Consider the following 19,064-nt stretch of genomic DNA (forward strand, 5'->3'; position numbering starts at 1 on the left):
GTTGCTGTTTTGACCAGGGCCGTGGGGTTTGAAAAACATTATTTAGAACAGAACCATGGAGACAGCTAAACAATAATCCGGATTCAACTTTAGAGCTCGAAAAGTAAGTTCGCCCGCGCTCCTCTGCGCTGCAGCGGTCCAAGTGTTGTTTTCTGTCTTTAATGACTTGATGCTGTGTGGCAACATGTGTGCCAGTATTATTTATTTCCCGTTAGCTAGCTCAGCCGGACGACCGGGCACAGCGGCTAACGCTAGTTAGCTTGCGAACACAGCTAACTGCAAAGTCGAAGGCAAAGAGTCTCTGGAAGTCAACGCGAGTCATTGCTAAAACACAGGAAACACATTTTGGTTTAAATGGTGAGCATTTATTGTAGTCAATAATTCTGCGTTTGTGATGACCCCCCTTTTCGTTTCTGTTGTGGAAGTTGAGCTAACGTTAAGTCCCGGTGTTACATCGAAGTCTGTTTCTTCCCTCAGTTTCGTTTTTCTCTAAACTAAACCGAACATTAACTTTAGCCACAAGTGAAAGTATTCTTCTGCAACACCTAGCCATTACAAGACATTACTCGAAACTCATTTCTATCACCTCCCGTGGAGGAGGGTGGTGCTACGAGATTCTCAGAAAACAGACTTCGACTCAGCATCGGTAACGTTACCATCACTGCACTGCTCGCTGTGGCTCTGTGTTTGTGTTTACAGGGTCATTAACAAGAGACTGATAATAGACCTTTTTTCGATTATGTACTGTGGTAGGAATTTTCAGATTTTTATGAGAAACTCTATTAGGGGTTTAACTTCTATTTTGAATCGATCGGTAACGTTACATTATTATTTTGATTTTGATTTTAGCCTTTGAAATATTGAAAAATACCACTGAAAGCCTCAAATTAAGTCCTCAACTTTCTTTGTTGTTAGACCTCACACTCCAAAACCTAAATATATTCAGTTTACTATGATTATAAATGAGAAAAAACAGCACATTCTCTCATGTCCTGCTGATTCCCACTCATAGTAAACCATATTGCAATCACAATATCAGCCCCAAAACATGTATTTTGTACAATATTGTGCAGCTTTTAACTGGAACAAAGAAAAGGTCTCCCATCACTCCTGTTCATTCTGCCGTCGCACTGGCTTTTAAATAATTTTTATTTTGTTCGTTTTTAAAAGTATTTCATGAGCCATAATTGTATCCTTCCTTTAAACATCAGGGATTCTAAACAGCGACAGTTTGGGGGACGGCCACGGCGTCAAGCTCCATACTGTACATGCCTGATTCAATCCCGACAATTTCTGATTCTGTAGTCTGACAGTCTGCTGCGGGAAAACGCTTGGTTTCCTGTACATTTTAATCTATCAGAAAGTAGTTGTAGAAGCAGCCGTTTTAAGAGTTAAATGTTGTTTTGTGATATTTGTTTTTCTATTACCAATGGCAACCCATTTGAATGTTTGGCTGACGCAGTAGCTGTCCCTCTTCTTTCAGTGCTTAAAAGTCCCTGTTTTAAACTCCAGAACTGTTCCGCTTTCTGACAGTTCAGCTTCTTACAAGCTTAAGGTCATTTCTTTATATAGGAATGATGTAGAGCCCAGCCAGTAGGTTTGTAGTGTTTGGGGCTGGTGCTAATATTTACTTTCATTACTTTCATTCATTTGTTAATGGATAAAATAAAAGATCAACTAATAATTGGAAATAATCAAATCCTATAATATACTACTTACTATTTATCCTGTGAAAAATGCACTTGAAAGATTAAATTTGTGATATATATTTTTTCTGTGGATTAATAAAAAAAACAACAACTTAATTCTGCTTTTATAGTTTTTGCTGATATGGGAAACATTTTGGCACAGACAGTTAGTAATGATGTGGAGATGAAACTTTTGTGAAACTGTCCACATGAAAGTGAAAGAATTCCTCTACCAACCAAGGCAACTTTTTTAAGTGCCAATGTTAAATGTTTTGTTTACTACTCTGGCTTCATGATCAAAGACAAAGAGAACAAAAGGTCATTTTTTATTTTATTTTATATTATTTGTCGCACACAAATCAATAGAATGTTATTTAGTTATTTCAAATGGGAATCATACAAAAATTAAGTAACAATAGTCAGTCTTCAAGCTTTGTTTTCATCTTAATAAACTCAAAAGCTGCATCAATACAATTACTAAAATTTGTAGTAGAACATTAATAATTAATTATTATTCATATAGTCAACATTCTGATTGTGACCTTTTAAACATTTAAGTTAACTGAGCTGATGTGTAATGTAAAACCTTGTCTCCATTTTCTTTTTCTTCTTTTGCATGTTCAAGAATATGAATATTCTTCTTTGTAGATTTATTTCAATGCATCTCTGTACGAAAAACGTATATAAGTCCTAGGAAGTGCAATGCAAATTAAGTTGACAAATGTGTTTGGTCATTTGATCTCACCTGAATGGTAAAGAAAGACACAACAGGCTATCACAATGCTTTTTTGTGGAGTAGTTTTGCTGTTTTGACTGAAAGCTATGATATCTCGTCCCTGTTTTACCTAGACTTTAGGTGGCCTTTGTCCCCGGTCATCCTCACCGTGGTGTTAACTCCACCAGGGACAAGATCAGCAGGACAGGAGGGATGGATGAGTCCAGAAGTCCAGTAAAATCAGGCAAACAGTCTCAACCCAGAGGAGCAAAAGTTTTGTCCAGCGAGAAGTCAAATAAAGACGCTCCTGCCCAGAGAGACGGTACCAAGTCTGCACCCCGCAGGCAAGAACACCTCGCTGCAGCAAAGGATGAACATAACATAGGAAGTCGCGGGCCAGGCAAAACTTTCACAGATATCCCCCAAGACAAGAGAAGAGGACGGCCCTCTAGGCTGACAAGACTGACTGGCAGGACGAGTTCTGGGGAGAGAGGGAAAGGAAAAGCGGTAAGCTCGCAACAGCAGCTGGTGGCACAGGCTCCTGACTACAGGGCGTCTTTTTCTGCTGACAGCAGCCCCTCAGCAAACAGAGGGACCAGCTCTCCTGCGGTCCCTGGTACACCTGAGAGAGGCCTCACTGAGCAGGCCAAGAGCTCCACTGTAACTCCAACAAAGGAAAAGTCCCATGGTGAGTTTGTAAGATATTTTCCCTGAGATGATCTTCTGCACCGAAAGTATCTCTGGTTAACTGCTCAGTCTTTGTTGTTTTGTAGGGGTGAAAGCTGCTGCACTGATGCATCAGTCTGTTCAAGAGGGCAGAGAGGTGAGGCCCACTGTGGAGGAAGGACCGCTGACAGAGCAACAGCTGGGCCTCCGGCAAGCAGAGGAGCGCCTCTACAGAGACTACATCCACCGGCTGTTGAAAGTAAGGAAACAATCCAGTCATGTCGGACTTGCAGTAAATGTAAAGCTGAGCTCATCACAGCTGCTGCGTTATGGGTCCAGCCAGAATAAGTTTGTAATAGATGGATAGTTTGATGGGATGATATCAGATCAATGCACTGTTATTTATATGTTTTAAAGGAATCTTTAAACTTTTATCGAGTTAATTCAGTTGAGGATTAAGTAAAACTAACGCCGTATTTTATAAAGCACAAGTTGTTGTACAGCTTTTTTATGATAAACCAAAATGAAACACTGATGTACGGGAAAAGTTTGCCATATTTGATGAAGGAGGATGATAATATTTCACTTTGTCTCGTATCTTTGCCCCATTAATTCATCCACAGTCTGTTGTACCATATGTCTGTTTGATTTGATCTCCTTCTAGCAAGAGCAGGTGGGTGTCATGGTTGCGATTATCATCAAGTGGTGGATGAAATGAAGTTTATTAAAAACATGGATAAACTGATTGCTTTTGCCTCTGTGTTTGTTTCCACAGCAGTCCCCCGAGTACCCAAACTATCAATACTTATGCAAGCTCTGTTCTGTGCACATTGAGAACATACAAGGAGCACACAAACACATCAAAGAGAAGAGACACAAGAAGAACATAATGGTATGGAAATTTAAACTTTGTGCCGTCACTCGTCCCTGTATACTGTGTTGAAGAAATAAGGGTTTTGAATTTTGTTGTTTACGTTCTGGCTCTGGTGTATCAGGAAAAACAGGAGGAGAACGAGCTGCGCGCCCTGCCGCCCGCCTCCGCCACCCAGTTGAGGGCCGTAGACGCGTGCGTCCGAGAAACAGCCAGGCAGCACGGGATCTCGGAGGAGGACTTTGAGGTTCGGAAGGCCGTGGTCGTCAGGATGGAGGAGATCATCAAGAAACACCTCTCAGGTTGTATCCTGTGATGTCACTCAGCCTGGTTTATATTTACCTCAGTGAGTTGTGTAAAAAGAGGAAATGCCTTGAGACACATTAGAATTTTAAGTCCTACTAAAATGAGCCCTTGTTGATCCTCAGTATGTAATTTACTTCTGTTTTCAGTTGTAAACCTTCTGAGTTTAAGTTATTCTCCATATATTGTATAATTACAGTATAATCTAATACGTTTTCTTTGGTTTTCCAGCTTGTTCTCTCCGTCTCTATGGTTCATGTCTTACCCGATTTGCCTTCAAAACGAGCGATATCAACATTGATGTCACCCACCCTTCCTCGGTAAGGTTGCATCTGCTATTTGATGGAATGATGATAAATGTTCTCTAAAAACATAGAGGGCACTGTAAATCAGCAGCAACATTTGACCTTATTGTTGTTGGTCTCACTTTCTCTAATTATTTTTGTCCGTGCAGATGACACAACCTGAGGTCTTGATTCAAGTGCTGGAAATCATCAAGAACAGCCGTAAGTTTTGCTTGGTGCATCATACATTTTCTTCTGAAGTTGTAAGGCGATTTATTCTCAATAAGTTGTGTAAACCCACTGCTCTGGTTTGTGTGGAGATATTAGTGTGGCCTTGTGCTTCACATGTTTGATAGAATTTTCAAATTACACTGACAACAGGACAAGAACAACATTACTTGAAAATCTGCTTTGGTCTTGGACCTGAGTAATTCTACTTTGTGTGGTTCAGCTTTTTTGTAAAAGTCCTGCAATGAAATCGGGTTTGTGCAACTTTCCTCGAGGTCATTTCCTGTGTTGTTGTTTTTTTCCCCTTCTCCTCTCCAGCTGAATTTTCAGAGGTTGAGTCAGATTTTCATGCCAAAGTTCCTGCCGTGTTCTGTCGGGATGTTGTAAGGTGAGTGTTGGATTAAATGCACAAATGCAGTTTTTCAAATAATTTTTATGTCTGTATATGTATCTTTCTGTCACTTTACTCTCATTTATATTTAAATTGTATGTCTAGAGAGGGAGTTTAGGTTTAATTGAGTTATTGAGGATGCACTGATTTATCAGAAAACCTTTTGTATTGGTTGATATTGACCTTGCTGACTGCTATCGGTCTATTAGCATGTAAGATGACATTAACCGATGGCAGTGGCCGATGTTTATCTGTGATCTGACATTAATTTCGGCTGGTTTCATGAGGTATTGGCTCCCTTCCATCAGTTTGTAAGACTATGTGATTTGTAGAATTGCTTATACATCAGTATGGCGTTGTATAGCCTTGTCATGTGAAGGAAGGTTATATTAAAAGATTTTTATAAACTTGTGTACTTGAGTTTGTGCTCATTCAAAGACGGTGTAATGGGGCGCTGAATAACTTTAAAACAGTTTGGTTTTTATTTCCCTGGCAGTGAACGGGGAGAATACAAGGGGACATAAACAAATGGCCCACAAAAAACATCATTATGGGCAACGGCTGTCAGCCAAACTGTTACTTTTAAATTGGGCATCAACCCAGAATGTCACAATCAGTGCATCCCTGTTAGTAATCCCTGTCTTATTTCTAAACATTTGTGACTTTAAAGTGATGATCAGATGAGAGAAATGTTATAATGTGAAAATTATGTCTCATCTCTTATTTAACTTCACATTATTACAGCACATATCAGCTCCCACTTACCTGCAAATCCAGCACTAATTTACTGTCTGGTACCAACTTTCCTTCTGTGTGTTTTTCATATATTTCTGTGCAGCGGCCTGCTGTGTAAAGTGAGCGCAGGTAATGACGTCGCTTGTCTCACCACCAATCACCTGGCAACCCTGGCTAAACTCGAGCCTAGATTGGTTCCGCTGGTCTTGGCCTTTCGCTACTGGGCAAGGGTAAGGCTGTAGCTGATACCAACTCCTCAGTTGAAAAAGGAAATGAGAAAGATATTCCAATGGGTTTTAGTGAAGAGTTATTTTTATTTTTAGCTATTTTCATTACTAATTAGTAATTATTACCAGCCCCTCAGTCTAAAACTTATGTAAAACTAATGTACTGATATTGGACATATTAGTTATTAAAACTGACAGACCTGAAATAAATACTTTTCAACGGAAATGGTTGTGTAAGTGTGTTCAGGTTTTCCTTGTTAAATAAAGTCAGAGGTCTATCTCTGCACAAACAAGCGTCATCACCTGTTTGTCCAGATGCTGATAATAGAACATCTAACATGTTGTTCTTTCTAATGGACTTAACATTTATATTCATGGATGATGATTTTATAGTTGAACAAAGTTTTACAGTTTGGATTAAGACAATAATGCATTTGAACTGAAAGCTTTTCTTTTCTTGCATATTTATCGCTGTAGCTGTGTCACATCGACTGCCAGGCTGAAGGTGGCATCCCCTCATACTCCTTCGCACTCATGGTCATCTTCTTTCTGCAGCAGAGGAAAGAGCCGATCCTCCCCGTCTACTTGGGCCGCTGGGTAGGTCAAATGTTTTTCAGTCTGATCCACTCTCACTGGATAAGAGCTGAGAAAAGCGTCCATGGTTGGCACCTTGACCCTGGTACAGAAGTACAGAGACCTGTTTTAAAAAACTCATGCACGGTTAAAGACAATTGTTATCATTTAAATTACTATGCATCTAACCTGTACACCTGAACCTTTTTTGGGAGACTGTAGCCCCTTCTATACAGGCTATTCAAGGTTGGAATGTGCCTGTGAATGAGCCTTTATTCTGCCATTTTGTAAAAAAGGTACGAAGAGAGAATGGGTCATTGTTGTTCCACCTCTGAGCCCTCCTGATGTCTACCCAAAAAAAACAAATGAGCCTGTGTAGAGGAAGGGCAGGACAGGGTTGTGACCTTTATCAAAACGGTATGTGTGCGATCCATTAAATGGTAGATTTAAAAGCAGCTAGCAGCAGATGGCAGCTACTGAAAATGTCTACAAATTGGGTAGACAACGAGGTCCGGGTGATCGTTCCCCTACGAGGAGAGCATGAGATCAACCTCTGTATACCCTCTATAGCAACATTATTCCTGTTGTTAAGAAAACTGTTGTCCAATGCCTTATACATCACAATGGATATCAGTTTTTTTGTGTTAGATGTCTCACCTCTGCTGCTTCAGGAGCCCAGCATGCTATCTAAAATAACACACTGCGGTGGCATTGGGCTGCCATTTTTCCTTTCAGGTTAAAAGACAAAGCCGGTGTAATGAAAGGTCTTTGTGCAGCATATTATAGCATCATCTGTAAAAAGAATATGTAAGATCCACTTTCCTTCAGTCACATTCACACCAAAGCCTCGTTGTCCAGATTCTAAAAGCAGAAATATGATTCTTGAAAACTGCTCACGTCTCTGCACCAAATACAGATTTGCTCATTTGTGACATCTTGTTTTGGGTAGTATGCTTAAATTATTTAAACTTAATAAGTGAATGAGATATGTTATTGTTGATAAATGCATGAAAATTCATATGTTTGTGCCAACCGATCTACTCCTGAATTATTTTTGGTGCATTTTCCAGTTTTTATACCTGGGAAGTAACTTTTTCTCTCTTTCAATACAAAGCAGAGGAAATTTTAAACACTGACACCTCTTGATGCATTGCAGACAGTGTCTGCCCATTTTATATAATGCACAGGATGATCCACATTCTTTATCTGCATCTTGTGTCATGTTTTGCAAAAAAGACTCCCACGCAGCTCAAGTCTGTGTTAGGAAACGCAGGTCGAACACAGGATGTTGATGGGTCTCTGTCTTATTGCGAGGAGGCACATTAACTCAAGAAAAAGACACAAGTGAAAAATCATCCCTCCACTGTCATTATGATGATGTAGATTTTGTTTTTAGCAATACGCTGCATGCAATCGCATAATACTGTGGGACATTATGTGAAGCTGCTAAAAATCATTAATTTCTTGAAGATGTAAAATTCACATTTATAGCTCACCAAGATATAAAAAAAAACAATTTAAGTCAGACTGTATTTATCATTTCTGACTATTGGAAATAAAGTATACATTGTATTTGTAGTGCATAGCATTTACCGCTAAAGGCCCAGAAGAACTCCTCTGCTATGTTTAGACAAGTGTAGGTGGGAACAGGTTTTTTCCACTTTGAGGTGAAGATTATTTTCTTCAGAACTTCAGGCTCTTTGTGACACGAGGTGCTCGCAGAGAGATGATCATGTGATAAGCTGTGTGATCACACTGTGAAAATTAGACAATGTCTTTAAAGTTGGCAACAGTTGCACGTTAAAAGGATAACTTGACACCAGGCTGATAAACAGTGTTCTGCTTCCCTTTCAGGTTGCAAGTTTAAAGCTTATTTAACATCCCTGCTGGGTGTGCTCCTCTAACCACACCAAGCAATGGCGCCACTGTAGTACACATGTACATCACTGTGCAAGGCCAGAAATTGAAAAGCAACATTTTTAACTTGTTTTTTGGATGAAAGAGTAACTTTACATGCCTACAAGTTTTAAAAAAAACCCAGTCAGAATCTAGTGGATAGAGTATCACAAGTGTGATGAGCTGCGCTGCTTTCTATCTTGCAGCTCTTCACCCAATCACCCCAAGTTTTTTCTTTTTGTAATTAGAGGCATGTTGCTGTTGCTGAGCAACACAGATTCACCTTTTACTTTTGTGCAACAGGCTACCCGTGGTAGCTATTTGCAGTTATGTAAAAGAAAAAACAAAACACAATTACAGAAGCCAGTCAAATCTAAAACTAAACTTTAAGGAGGCTTTACCACATTTAATCTTAATCTTTTCTGCTTGGATAGCAGAGAAAAAGATGCAGTGATGTAAAACGTTTATCTAGGAGCTTTTCTCCAAAAACACATAGTGGGCTAGGCATTTAAAATGTGTGTGTAAAAGACTGGTGGTGTCCAGTGGTTAAGATGAGTACAATGCAATCACAGAGTTGTTTGTCCGTGACCTTTGTTGCACAATCACTACGTCTTTCTTCTTTCCATGTTTTCTGTTTGACTCTATAATGTCCGTCGCTAAAGGCCCAGAATGCCTTTTAGTCCACGTCTGGTTGAGATGGAAACACGGCCATCAGGGAGCAACTCTGTAACTGTCCTGCTGGCTTGTGTGCATCATTTTTTTTTAGATGAACATAAGCACATTTCTGTTGGAAATGGAAAACAATTATTTTTCCTAATATGAGCCATATTCTCAAACTTTTGGACAATATACCTTTTGGCAATTAAATCATTTTACTTGTCAAGTTAATCGCTGATTCAGACTGATGACAAGCTGTGTGTTGACCAACCATAGCAAGTCCTCCAGTCCAGTAACATTACAATAAAACATTAAAACTCGTAAACAAGCAGCTTCAAAATTCATATCATATAAAAAGTCATATCTTTGCTTACAGATATTTTCCCTCTGTTATGTTTGACTTTATTCTCCTCACTCAGATTGAAGGCTTTGATGTGAAGCGTGTGGACGAGTATCATCTAACTGGAATCGCGTTGGACACATTTGTCCGGTGGGAGCGCAGACCTCCGAGCTCCACGGATGGACGAGGGGAGAACCGCAACGAGGCCAGAGGAGAAGGCCGACCTAAACCAGATCAGAAAAAACTTGATGAAGGCCATTATTCAGAAGGCTTGGTGAGTGTCACTACAGCATCAAATTGATAGAGCAAGCAGCGTTGCCTTTTATTCAGAGCTAAACTTAAATTGAGGAAAGTGTTGATGTTACTGCTTCTGACCACCTGTGTCACTTTAAAGACCCGTCTGACCTTGGATCTGGGTAAAGGTGTGTCACTGGGCCAGTTGTGGTTGGAGCTCTTGCGTTTCTACACACTGGAATTTGCTCTTGAAGAGTACATCATCAGCATCCGCTTGAAGGAGCTCCTCTCTAGGGAAGGGAAGAACTGGCCACGTCGCAGGCTCGCTATTGAAGGTAAAAAATAAAAGCCCTTAGTCAGAAAATTCATCATACAGCTCTGGAGAAATATCACAAATTCACACAGTGTGTCTCTATCTTCTGCTTTTAGATCCTTTTGCCGTGAAGAGGAACGTTGCACGAAGCTTGAACAGCCAAATGGTGTTTGAGTACATCCAGGAGCGCTTCCGTTCGGCCTACAAATACTTTGCTTGCCCCCAGAGAAAGGGCACGGGGGGGCGCCAGAGACGCAAGAAGGCAAGCAAGCAAAGTGCCAAATTGGAGGAAGTGGAGAGGAGGGAGGCTGCGCTGGTGAACAAGGAAGAAGACGAAGGGAAAGGTGAAAGAAGCCAGGTTGCTCAGAGGGGCCACCGTGGGCTGAAGGAGGACGAGGAGTCTGACACCGATGATGAAGACGGTTCAGATCTGTCCACAAAGAAAGATGAGAAAACTTTGGATGCCAGCCTCATGGAAATGGATCTCAGTGAGGGGAACAGAACTTCCTTATCCCCCAACGGACTGCTGGACAGTGACAAGGAGGGGGAAGAGGAAGAGGAGGACGAGGAGGAGGAGGAGGAGGAAGAAGAAGAAGAGGAAGAAGAAAGCAGTGTTTCAGAGGATGGATCTGTTGCGTCAGAGGATCTGCACTATGTGTTCGATAAGATGATATTCACTGGTGGGAAGGTAATCATGGAGTTCCCCGTTTGTATACATGTTTCCGTACATTTTCCAGATATTTCAATGGAAAAATATAAGTAATACTTTATCAATTGTAAAATATAGAAAAAATACTAAACCTTGTATGTTTATAGTGTGATATATATCCTCTGAGTTGTGTGTTATAAAGCCAATTTAAAAAAAAAAAAAAAAAAAATATGTAATATAAAGGAGCATCATCTCTCCGTGTCGTCGTTGTTTTATGATGGGTTGTTATTGGTTTGTTGGCATGTGATGACACACCTCAGGGGTTGGTAAAGAACAAAACACAGTCATTTTTATTTATTTTGCTACTTTTGCACCATGACACATTGCCCCACAGAAATGTTTTGTAACAGAGATGTGCTGTAAGTAGGACACGGTGGATGCAACATTTTGAAGCTTTTATTTATGTCATTATCTTGCACTTGCTTTGTGGTGGTGAAGGCTGTCATGAGATTATTGGTCATTAAATCTATGTTGTTTGAACTTTTTCATTCCAGCCTCCAACTGTTGTGTGCAGCATCTGCAAACGCGATGGTCACCTGAAGGACGAGTGTCCTGAAGACTTTAAGAAGATCGAGCTGAAGCCTCTTCCTCCTATGAACGACCGCTTCAGGGATATCCTTGATGGGCTCTGCAGGTTGTGCTACTGTAAGTTCTCTTTCACTTTATATTATTATTTTGCTTTATATTATTCTAGAAGAAAACTGTGAAAAACTTTGCCTGCAATGGCACAGAGCGATATCATTAAACGTCTCGTTTTGTCTGACCTACATTCAAAAACCCCAAAGATTCCATTCACGATGACTGAAACCAAGAAAAACAAATTGCAAAGTGGCGAATTACCAAATTTCTGAGCTTGGACGATTAAATGTTTGAATGATTTGCGTGTCAAATTGCTTAGAATTATTCTGCAACGATTTATCGGGCATGAATCCTTTAGTTTAATTTACCTAATTGATCAATCGATTAACCATTACAGCTCTGTGTGACTACATTTCTGTTCTGCTGTTTGTAGATGAGCTGTCACCTACTCATGCTGAGCAGCAGAAGAGGGAGCAGATCCTTGCTGGCCTGGAGAGGTTTATAAGGAAGGAGTACAATGGTGAGCATTGAGCATAAACTCTCAAGTAATTACCAGAGCCTTTATTTATGTTCCACCAGTGGTGAGAGAGCTAGAACTTTTTTCTTCTTTATATATTTATTTATTTTTATATAAACAATTTTAGAAAGTTCTCCTCTTTGCTGTGTAAATTTGCTGTTGTTGCTGTTTTCTGTTCATACAAATTTGATGCTTCGTATTTAAAGTTAAAAACCTTCCCACAGTTCACAGGAAACTGGAAGTCATTTACTGTTAAACAACCATTGGAATAATTTATAATTAAAATACCTTCCTTTGTGTGTGTGTGTGTGAATCCACAGATAAAGCTCAGCTGTGCTTGTTTGGCTCCTCCAAGAACGGCTTCGGCTTCCGCGACAGTGACCTTGACATCTGCATGACTCTGGAGGGTCATGAGACTGCAGAGGTAGGTGGACCAATGTTTTATACAACTCACTTCCTCGCTGGGACTGACATTTAGTGACTCTCATAAATTCGTTTCACTGTTACATTAAATTTGTGATCCGTCTGAACAGAGGCTGAACTGCAAAGAAATCATTGAAGGGCTTGCAAAAGTGCTCAAGAAGCATACAGGTGAATGATTGTTTTAATAATAATCATTTATCTGTCTATATCTCGGTGTCAAGGACTGAATCTGACAGTTTTTTCTGCTGACATCACAGGTCTGAGGAACATCTTGCCCATCACAACAGCTAAAGTGCCTATTGTGAAGTTTGAACACAGACAGAGCGGTCTGGAGGGAGATATTAGCCTCTATAACACCCTGGTGAGTGTTAGCAGATCCTGCCTTCAATGTTCTATAAAATGCTTAAACGTGCCTTTTTTTTTTATTGACTCTGCTGAATGATTTGCTTTGGACGGGTCGTCTCTGTAGGCTCAACACAACACTAGGATGCTGGCTACGTATGCAGCACTGGATCCAAGGGTGCAATTCCTGGGATATACAATGAAGGTCTTCGCTAAGGTGAAGTTACTCTTCACTTAGAATGCCTGTAAATTGTTTCCATATTGCCTCCTGCTGTGTGACTTACGTCCCTCTGTGCTCACAGCGCTGCGACATCGGGGATGCGTCCAGAGGAAGCCTCTCGTCCTATGCTTACATCCTGATGGTGCTCTACTTCCTGCAGCAGAGGCAGCCGCCAGTCATTCCTGTCCTGCAGGAGGTATCGGTCACTGATTAATGACATGAAAAATGAAATTGAAACTCAGAACAGTTGACATAAAGGAGTGATTAGCTTTGACTGAAATGAATTTAATAGCACATTGTGATGTTGTTTTAGATCTTCGATGGGACGACTGTTCCCCAGCGGATGGTTGACGGCTGGAATGCTTTCTTTTGCGATGACCTTGAGGATCTGGTGAGTTCAGCGAAACATTAACTTGGAGCAGTGTGGAATTATAGGACAGTATCAAAATGTAGTCAAAATGTTAATCCTGTCATATCAGAATCGAGTCGGTACTAAGAGTTTCTTTTCTCTTCACAGCGCCGGCTTCTCTCCGAGCTGCAGCCGAACACAGAGTCAGTGGGAGAGCTGTGGTTGGGCCTGCTGCGCTTTTACACAGAAGAGTTTGACTTCAAAGAACACGTCATCAGCATCCGTCAAAGGAAACGCCTCACCACCTTTGAGAAACAGTGGACCAGTAAATGCATCGCGATTGAAGGTGCTCACACAGATCTGCTCATCCCTCTGTTTTTACCAGCTTCTTTACATTCCAGTCTGTCTTATCTTCTACTCACTCTTCTGTTTGTTCTCCTCAGATCCCTTTGATTTGAATCATAATCTTGGTGCAGGAGTTTCCCGAAAAAGTAAGTTTGGTTTGAGTTATTTCTTTAAGGGAGTAGTCCTTATTCTCTGATTCTAGCTTCTTCAATGTGAATATTTTCTGGTTTCCTTCTCCTCACTCACATTAAACTGAACATTTGGGTTGCTGACATAATAAGACACTTGAGGATGTCGTCATTGGCTTTGGGAAACACTGATCGACATTTTTTCGGCTAAACAGCCAATTCATTGATTAAGAAAATAATCAACGGATTATTCCAAATTTTAACTAATCATAAGTTGCAGTCCTAGTTGGAGCAAACAATTATTTTCTTGTGGTACTGAGTCAGATGTGTTTTTTTTCATTACTGCAGACATTTGCTCTTTGACAGCTGAGGCTTTTCATCAGTTTATGAGTGTTAGGTATTTGAATAAAAAAGCAGGGAGTTCATGTCATATTGTGTGATTTAAAAATAAGAGTGAGCACTTGATTACTTATGTGATTGCAGCCACCTCTAAACCTATCATTCCTTCTTGGCTTCCTCTAGTGACAAACTTCATCATGAAGGCGTTTATAAATGGCAGAAAGTTGTTTGGAACTCCGTTCTACCCCGTCCCCGGCTCTGAAGTGGTACGTCCCTCGTGACTAAACAACAACAAAGTTGTACAAAAGATTCAGAATTTGAACGCTGTCTGAATCTGTCTTCACTATATGCTGTTTCTGTTGTGCTCTGCTGCAGGACTACTTCTTTGACTCAAAGGTGTTGACAGACGGCGAGTTGGCGCCCAACGACAGATGCTGCAGGATCTGCGGGAAGATCGGACATTACATGAAGGACTGCCCGAAGAGACGCAGGTTGGCCCCTCGTGGTTTATCAGAACATTTCTCTCTGTGAATTATCGTTACATTTGTAATGTAGTTAAAATGCGAAATGAGAAGGTAAAAGTGACACAGTGATGTTAAAACGTATGCTTCCTGGCTGCAGAGTGGATAGTCATTTAAGAAAGAGCTAGTTTAACTTTATTTATATTTATTTAAGGCATACGGCATCATTGTAGCTCTCCAGTTCTGTTTTACAGGTCTGCAGGTTGTTAGTAAACTTAAAATTGAGTGTTTCCTGCTTACAGCAGCTGTGAAGTGAAACACAGTGATGACGATTAATTTTCCTGTCCTCTTTTTAATCACAGCAGTTTCCTTGAACGTACGTCAGCTAAAAAAATCATCCTGAGTATGATTTAGTCTGAGCTGTCAGCATTATTACTTCCAACACAATGACCTGACAATGCACAAACACAAAGAATTAGGCCGTTGAATATCAGGAACGCCTTGAGAAAGTTACAAGAGGGATGCAGTGAACAGATGACAGTGGAGAGTTAATCAGAGAAGAAAAGAAAGGAGTAGGCCAGCAACAGTAAAAGAATGACTCCTGAGGCTCCAGCTGAGGGACGTGCAGGGTAAGTTAGGCTAACACAGTTAGGCTAAGCTGCTCTATAGGTGCTGTTTTTAAAGGTAACTGTATGTATTGACATTCAAAGGTGTTTTTAAAGGAAACAATATCTTTTTTTTTCTTATTTCGGAGAGCCTGTACTGTTTCTTGTGTGTTTGCTCATTAGTGTGTGTTTGTGCTGAATGTTTATTATTTATTCACCCTCTCGTTGTGCCCTGAACTTGTTCTCTGCCAGGATTAAGAAGAAGGAAAACGACAAAGACGAGGACATTAAAGAGGAGGAGCGGGAGCCGAAGGACAGGCGATGTTTCCAGTGTGGGGACATGGGTCACGTACGCAGGGACTGTCCCGAATACCGCCATCTCAAACAGAGGACCGTCGGAGCACCAGGTATCCCCGGAACGAAAAGACACAAAATATGATAGTATTTCTGTTATTCTCACTGATATGCATATTTTGAAACATACATTTAGAGTTTTGTAAACTTTGATTTGTTGTCTTGACACACATTGAATAGATACAAGTTATATTCCGACCATCAGGGGATGGAAATAAATGTGTTTATTATGTGCTCGTATTCACCCCAGCTCCTCACGCGGCACGAACCATGGTGAGCTCCCAGTCCATCCCCATTCCCCAGACACCTGCAGACTGTCCTGGAAGAACCAGACAGCCCTCTGAATGTGTGAGTACAACAGTTAAACATTACAACTGTGCCAGGTTCACCCTAAAAACAAACAAACTGAAACGTCATCAGCCCTGGTTCCATCTAATTTGCCAGGCGAATTTTAGGAAAATACAAATTGGTCACACCTCCATAAACTGGTTTGGAGCAAATGAAAGAGGCTACAAAAAAACTAGTTTGGTGAAGTTAGCAGTATAGGCTTCACCACACATGGCTGAGTAGAAGAACCAGAAACAAAACAGAGGAATAATTTTATCTCCTCATAGGTTAAGACGCACCTGTTGCTACTGCCAGCCATCTTTTTTACGTGTTACGAGAATATCCTTAAAAGCGTGGTTGGAAGAAACGACTGCTTCTTCCTCCCTCGGTGTTGAAACTGCTGATCAGTACCATCAATTAAAAGTCTGTCATGTCAGAATCTTGTTTGGAAAAGTTGTTTCCATCTCCCATTAAGGACATTTACATTTTCTATGATTTTGCTGCTTCCATCAGCCTTTTCTAATGTTACACATTCATGAAAATAATTTGATGGAATCACAGCTATCGATAAGATAAGTGCAAGTGATTGACAGTGGGAAGAATGTTTTGATTTCTACAGTCAAGATTTTAAATCAACACACCAATCGGAAGACAGAAGTTTGTTATGATAAATAGTTCTTTGTTTGCTTCCAGTGATATCTTGTAATGTGGGCCAATAAAATCAAAGCCAATTTAAGTGAAGTGGCCCTTTAAATCTGTTGATGGTGCTGAAAATCAGAATCTATTGTATTTTCCCAGTTGAGTGACTGAATATTTAAATAAAAGTATGACTGTCTTCTGATTATTGACTTCTAATGCTCGTTTCATTTGTTTTCTACTTCATAGTCCGATAGTCGGCAGACTCCGCCCTACTCCCCCCAGCCTACAGCTGTCCCTCAGAGTTCGTCCCAGTCCTCCAGTTCCCCTCAGCCCTCCCACAGTAAGACCAGTTCTGCTGGTCCCCTGAAGCAGCCTGCACATCCCCAGGTCCCCCTGTCTCTTTTCAGCTTCCCGACGTCCCATCAAGGCCAGTACCATCCAGGGACGCTCACCGCACTGGGGCTTCTTCCCACCCACCAGCACCAGTCACACAACTCCCAGGGGAAGCCTCATCACCCGGTCCACCTCCCTTCCACCTCCTGGCCCATCCACGGCCCGGTGCTCACCACGTCCTCTCCCACCGCCCCCTCCCCACCCGGCCTCAAATTCGCCCTGCGTTCAGCTACGGGGAACGGGAGTCCCACCAGCTCTGGGGGCAATCCCAGCCCCATGAACCTGAACGACCCCAGCATCATCTTCGCCCAGCCGGCGGGGAGACAGCTGGGCATCGGTGGGCCAGGACGGGACGGACACTGGCACAACCACCTGGCACAACCTGGGTCACTCATGGGCAATGGCACTGTGGTCAAGTCAGGTATTCACCGGGTGAAGTGTGGGGGCACGTCTGTGTGTGAATCTGTTTCTCGCTATTGGAATACAAATTTAATGTAGAGTCATTTTATTATACTATCAAATTATTGTGGTCCCAGTCTGTGGTGTTTTCAACATTTGTTCTACGCTGTTATCCAGAGAAAATCAAGTAATATTAATATCCTCACATCACTGGTGGAGGGACACTGTGTGGTTTATATAAAATGCAGTATCACAGAACTTTTTGCTCTCAGATTCTATTGTCCCTTGTCGTCTTGGTGAATATGTTTGATATTGTCTCTACAGAGTCCGGCCATCCGGCCCAGTTTGTAGGTGTGAGCCAAGCCTCTCGCTTATGGGAGCACAATAAAGCACCACAGTATGCCCTGTCTCCATCTTGGCCCTACCGAATGCCCCAGAACTTCATCCAGCAGGGCAACGGAGGCTACCAGCCGAACAAACCCTTCGTGACCCAAGGTCAGACATGATACACTATGATTTCTATTGCTGCTGTGAAAAACAGAGAATCGTACGTTTCCTTTTTGTTCTGACTTTCTGTTTTTTCTCTCTGCTTTCATCAGGTTCTGTGATGCATCAGAATCCAAACTTCCCACTGGTCCCACATGTCCGACATCAAGTAAATCTGAATTTTATCCAACAGAAGAAGTGAACTCTCATCTCCTTTTAATTAGATTGATGGTCAGTAACATAAAACAAAATCAGATTTATGTACTCTTTGCATCATTTGATCACAGGAATTTTTAAAATGAATTTTATCATTTTTGTACAGTTTTTATGTTTTATTTTTTGTCTCATTACATTGATTTGTGATACAAATGTCAAATATTTTAATACCCCCATTTTTGAGGGGGTCCAAAAAAGTGTTTTTATTTTATGTGTAAAGTAAGGAGGAAAAATGTAAACCTTTATTTTTATTAGCTGTATTCATACTTTGCTTGCAACAAGATGAAGGCTTTGAATAGACGTTTGTTTTAAAAACAATCTAACATGTCACCCTAAGTATGTAGTGCCAAAAGCAGGGATAGCAAGAAAAAAGGGAAAAAATCTTAAATATAAAAAAAAAAGCTTCAAAAAAAATAAAGAAAAAAGCAAACAACTTGTGTTGTGTCGTGTGAGTTCATCTCTTGAGCGTGTTTGTAGGCACTCCTGAATGATTCTGATACAGTGGCCCAATCAGAACCTCCACTCACACCGACCTTGATGTGTGTTCATTGCGAGCCTGTGAGAGATTTGGACCATCCCAACGTCAAATCATCATGTGCACGAGGGTTCCCTCGCAGACATTTTGAACCCTTTATGGCCACTTTCCAGTAAAAGTCCACATTTCTGTGGGCTTGCCTTTGACATTTCATCCCCACTATGTGTAAATTAATAGATAGACGATTGACTGTTTGGTGGATCGGTTATAACTTGTTGGATATCATCTGACACTGATGAGCAGGCCAGCGCAGAGAGAAAAGGACGGCAAGCAAATGTGTGCCAAATGAATGTAATGTGATAATCGTATATATGATATAGGAAGACTATTCTTCTCAATGATGCACAATAATTTCTGTTCTATAATGAATTCTCGTCCTCTGAGCTGCGGCCAGAGGAGTTTGGCTCTGGTTTCTGTCGCCTCATCGATTCTCAGCGTGCTCAGATTTACGATGTGATAGTCGTGAAGAAGCTTTGTCCTTGTTCAGGTCGACTGGAGCTGCAGGGAGGTGGAAAGGAGAACTTCTTTAGTTCAGATGCAGAATACAGAATCTGATATGTTCGTTTATCTGGATTTA

The 19,064-nt window shown here is 41.0% G+C and overlaps 2 protein-coding genes across 4 annotated transcripts in view; one reads left to right on the plus strand and one right to left on the minus strand.

Moving 5' to 3' along the window:
* The first annotated feature begins 287 nt into the window (after positions 1-287).
* Positions 288-18,370, plus strand: tut4 (terminal uridylyl transferase 4). 3 transcript variants are annotated; one of them, XM_030433831.1, is made up of 30 exons: positions 288-357; positions 2,538-3,091; positions 3,177-3,328; positions 3,845-3,961; positions 4,065-4,242; positions 4,475-4,563; positions 4,698-4,749; positions 5,074-5,143; positions 5,985-6,111; positions 6,586-6,705; positions 9,654-9,848; positions 9,969-10,143; positions 10,238-10,809; positions 11,325-11,475; positions 11,843-11,929; positions 12,247-12,350; positions 12,460-12,517; positions 12,607-12,710; positions 12,819-12,908; positions 12,994-13,107; positions 13,225-13,302; positions 13,429-13,606; positions 13,704-13,751; positions 14,256-14,338; positions 14,448-14,563; positions 15,391-15,545; positions 15,743-15,840; positions 16,705-17,272; positions 17,575-17,745; positions 17,850-18,370. In XM_030433831.1, the coding sequence occupies exons 2-30, from the start codon at positions 2,617-2,619 to the stop codon at positions 17,936-17,938; spliced, it is 4,614 nt and encodes a 1,537-aa protein (XP_030289691.1). In that variant the 5' UTR covers positions 288-357; positions 2,538-2,616; the 3' UTR covers positions 17,939-18,370. The 3 variants fall into 3 exon arrangements, with proteins under 3 accessions (XP_030289691.1, XP_030289693.1, XP_030289692.1); XM_030433833.1 differs by having other exon boundaries at positions 16,705-16,885; XM_030433832.1 differs by lacking the exon at positions 288-357 and adding an exon at positions 535-646.
* Positions 17,936-19,064, minus strand: part of LOC115591658 (uncharacterized protein C1orf87-like) — a 32,578-nt gene continuing 31,449 nt past the window's right edge. The window contains exon 7 of the mRNA XM_030433834.1: positions 17,936-18,985. Coding sequence (XP_030289694.1) covers positions 18,971-18,985 — 15 coding nt within the window. The 3' untranslated portion in view covers positions 17,936-18,970. The remainder of the gene's footprint in view (positions 18,986-19,064) is intronic.

This window comes from Sparus aurata, chromosome 11 (genome assembly GCF_900880675.1).
Source record: "Sparus aurata chromosome 11, fSpaAur1.1, whole genome shotgun sequence".
Classification (NCBI taxonomy): domain Eukaryota; kingdom Metazoa; phylum Chordata; class Actinopteri; order Spariformes; family Sparidae; genus Sparus; species Sparus aurata.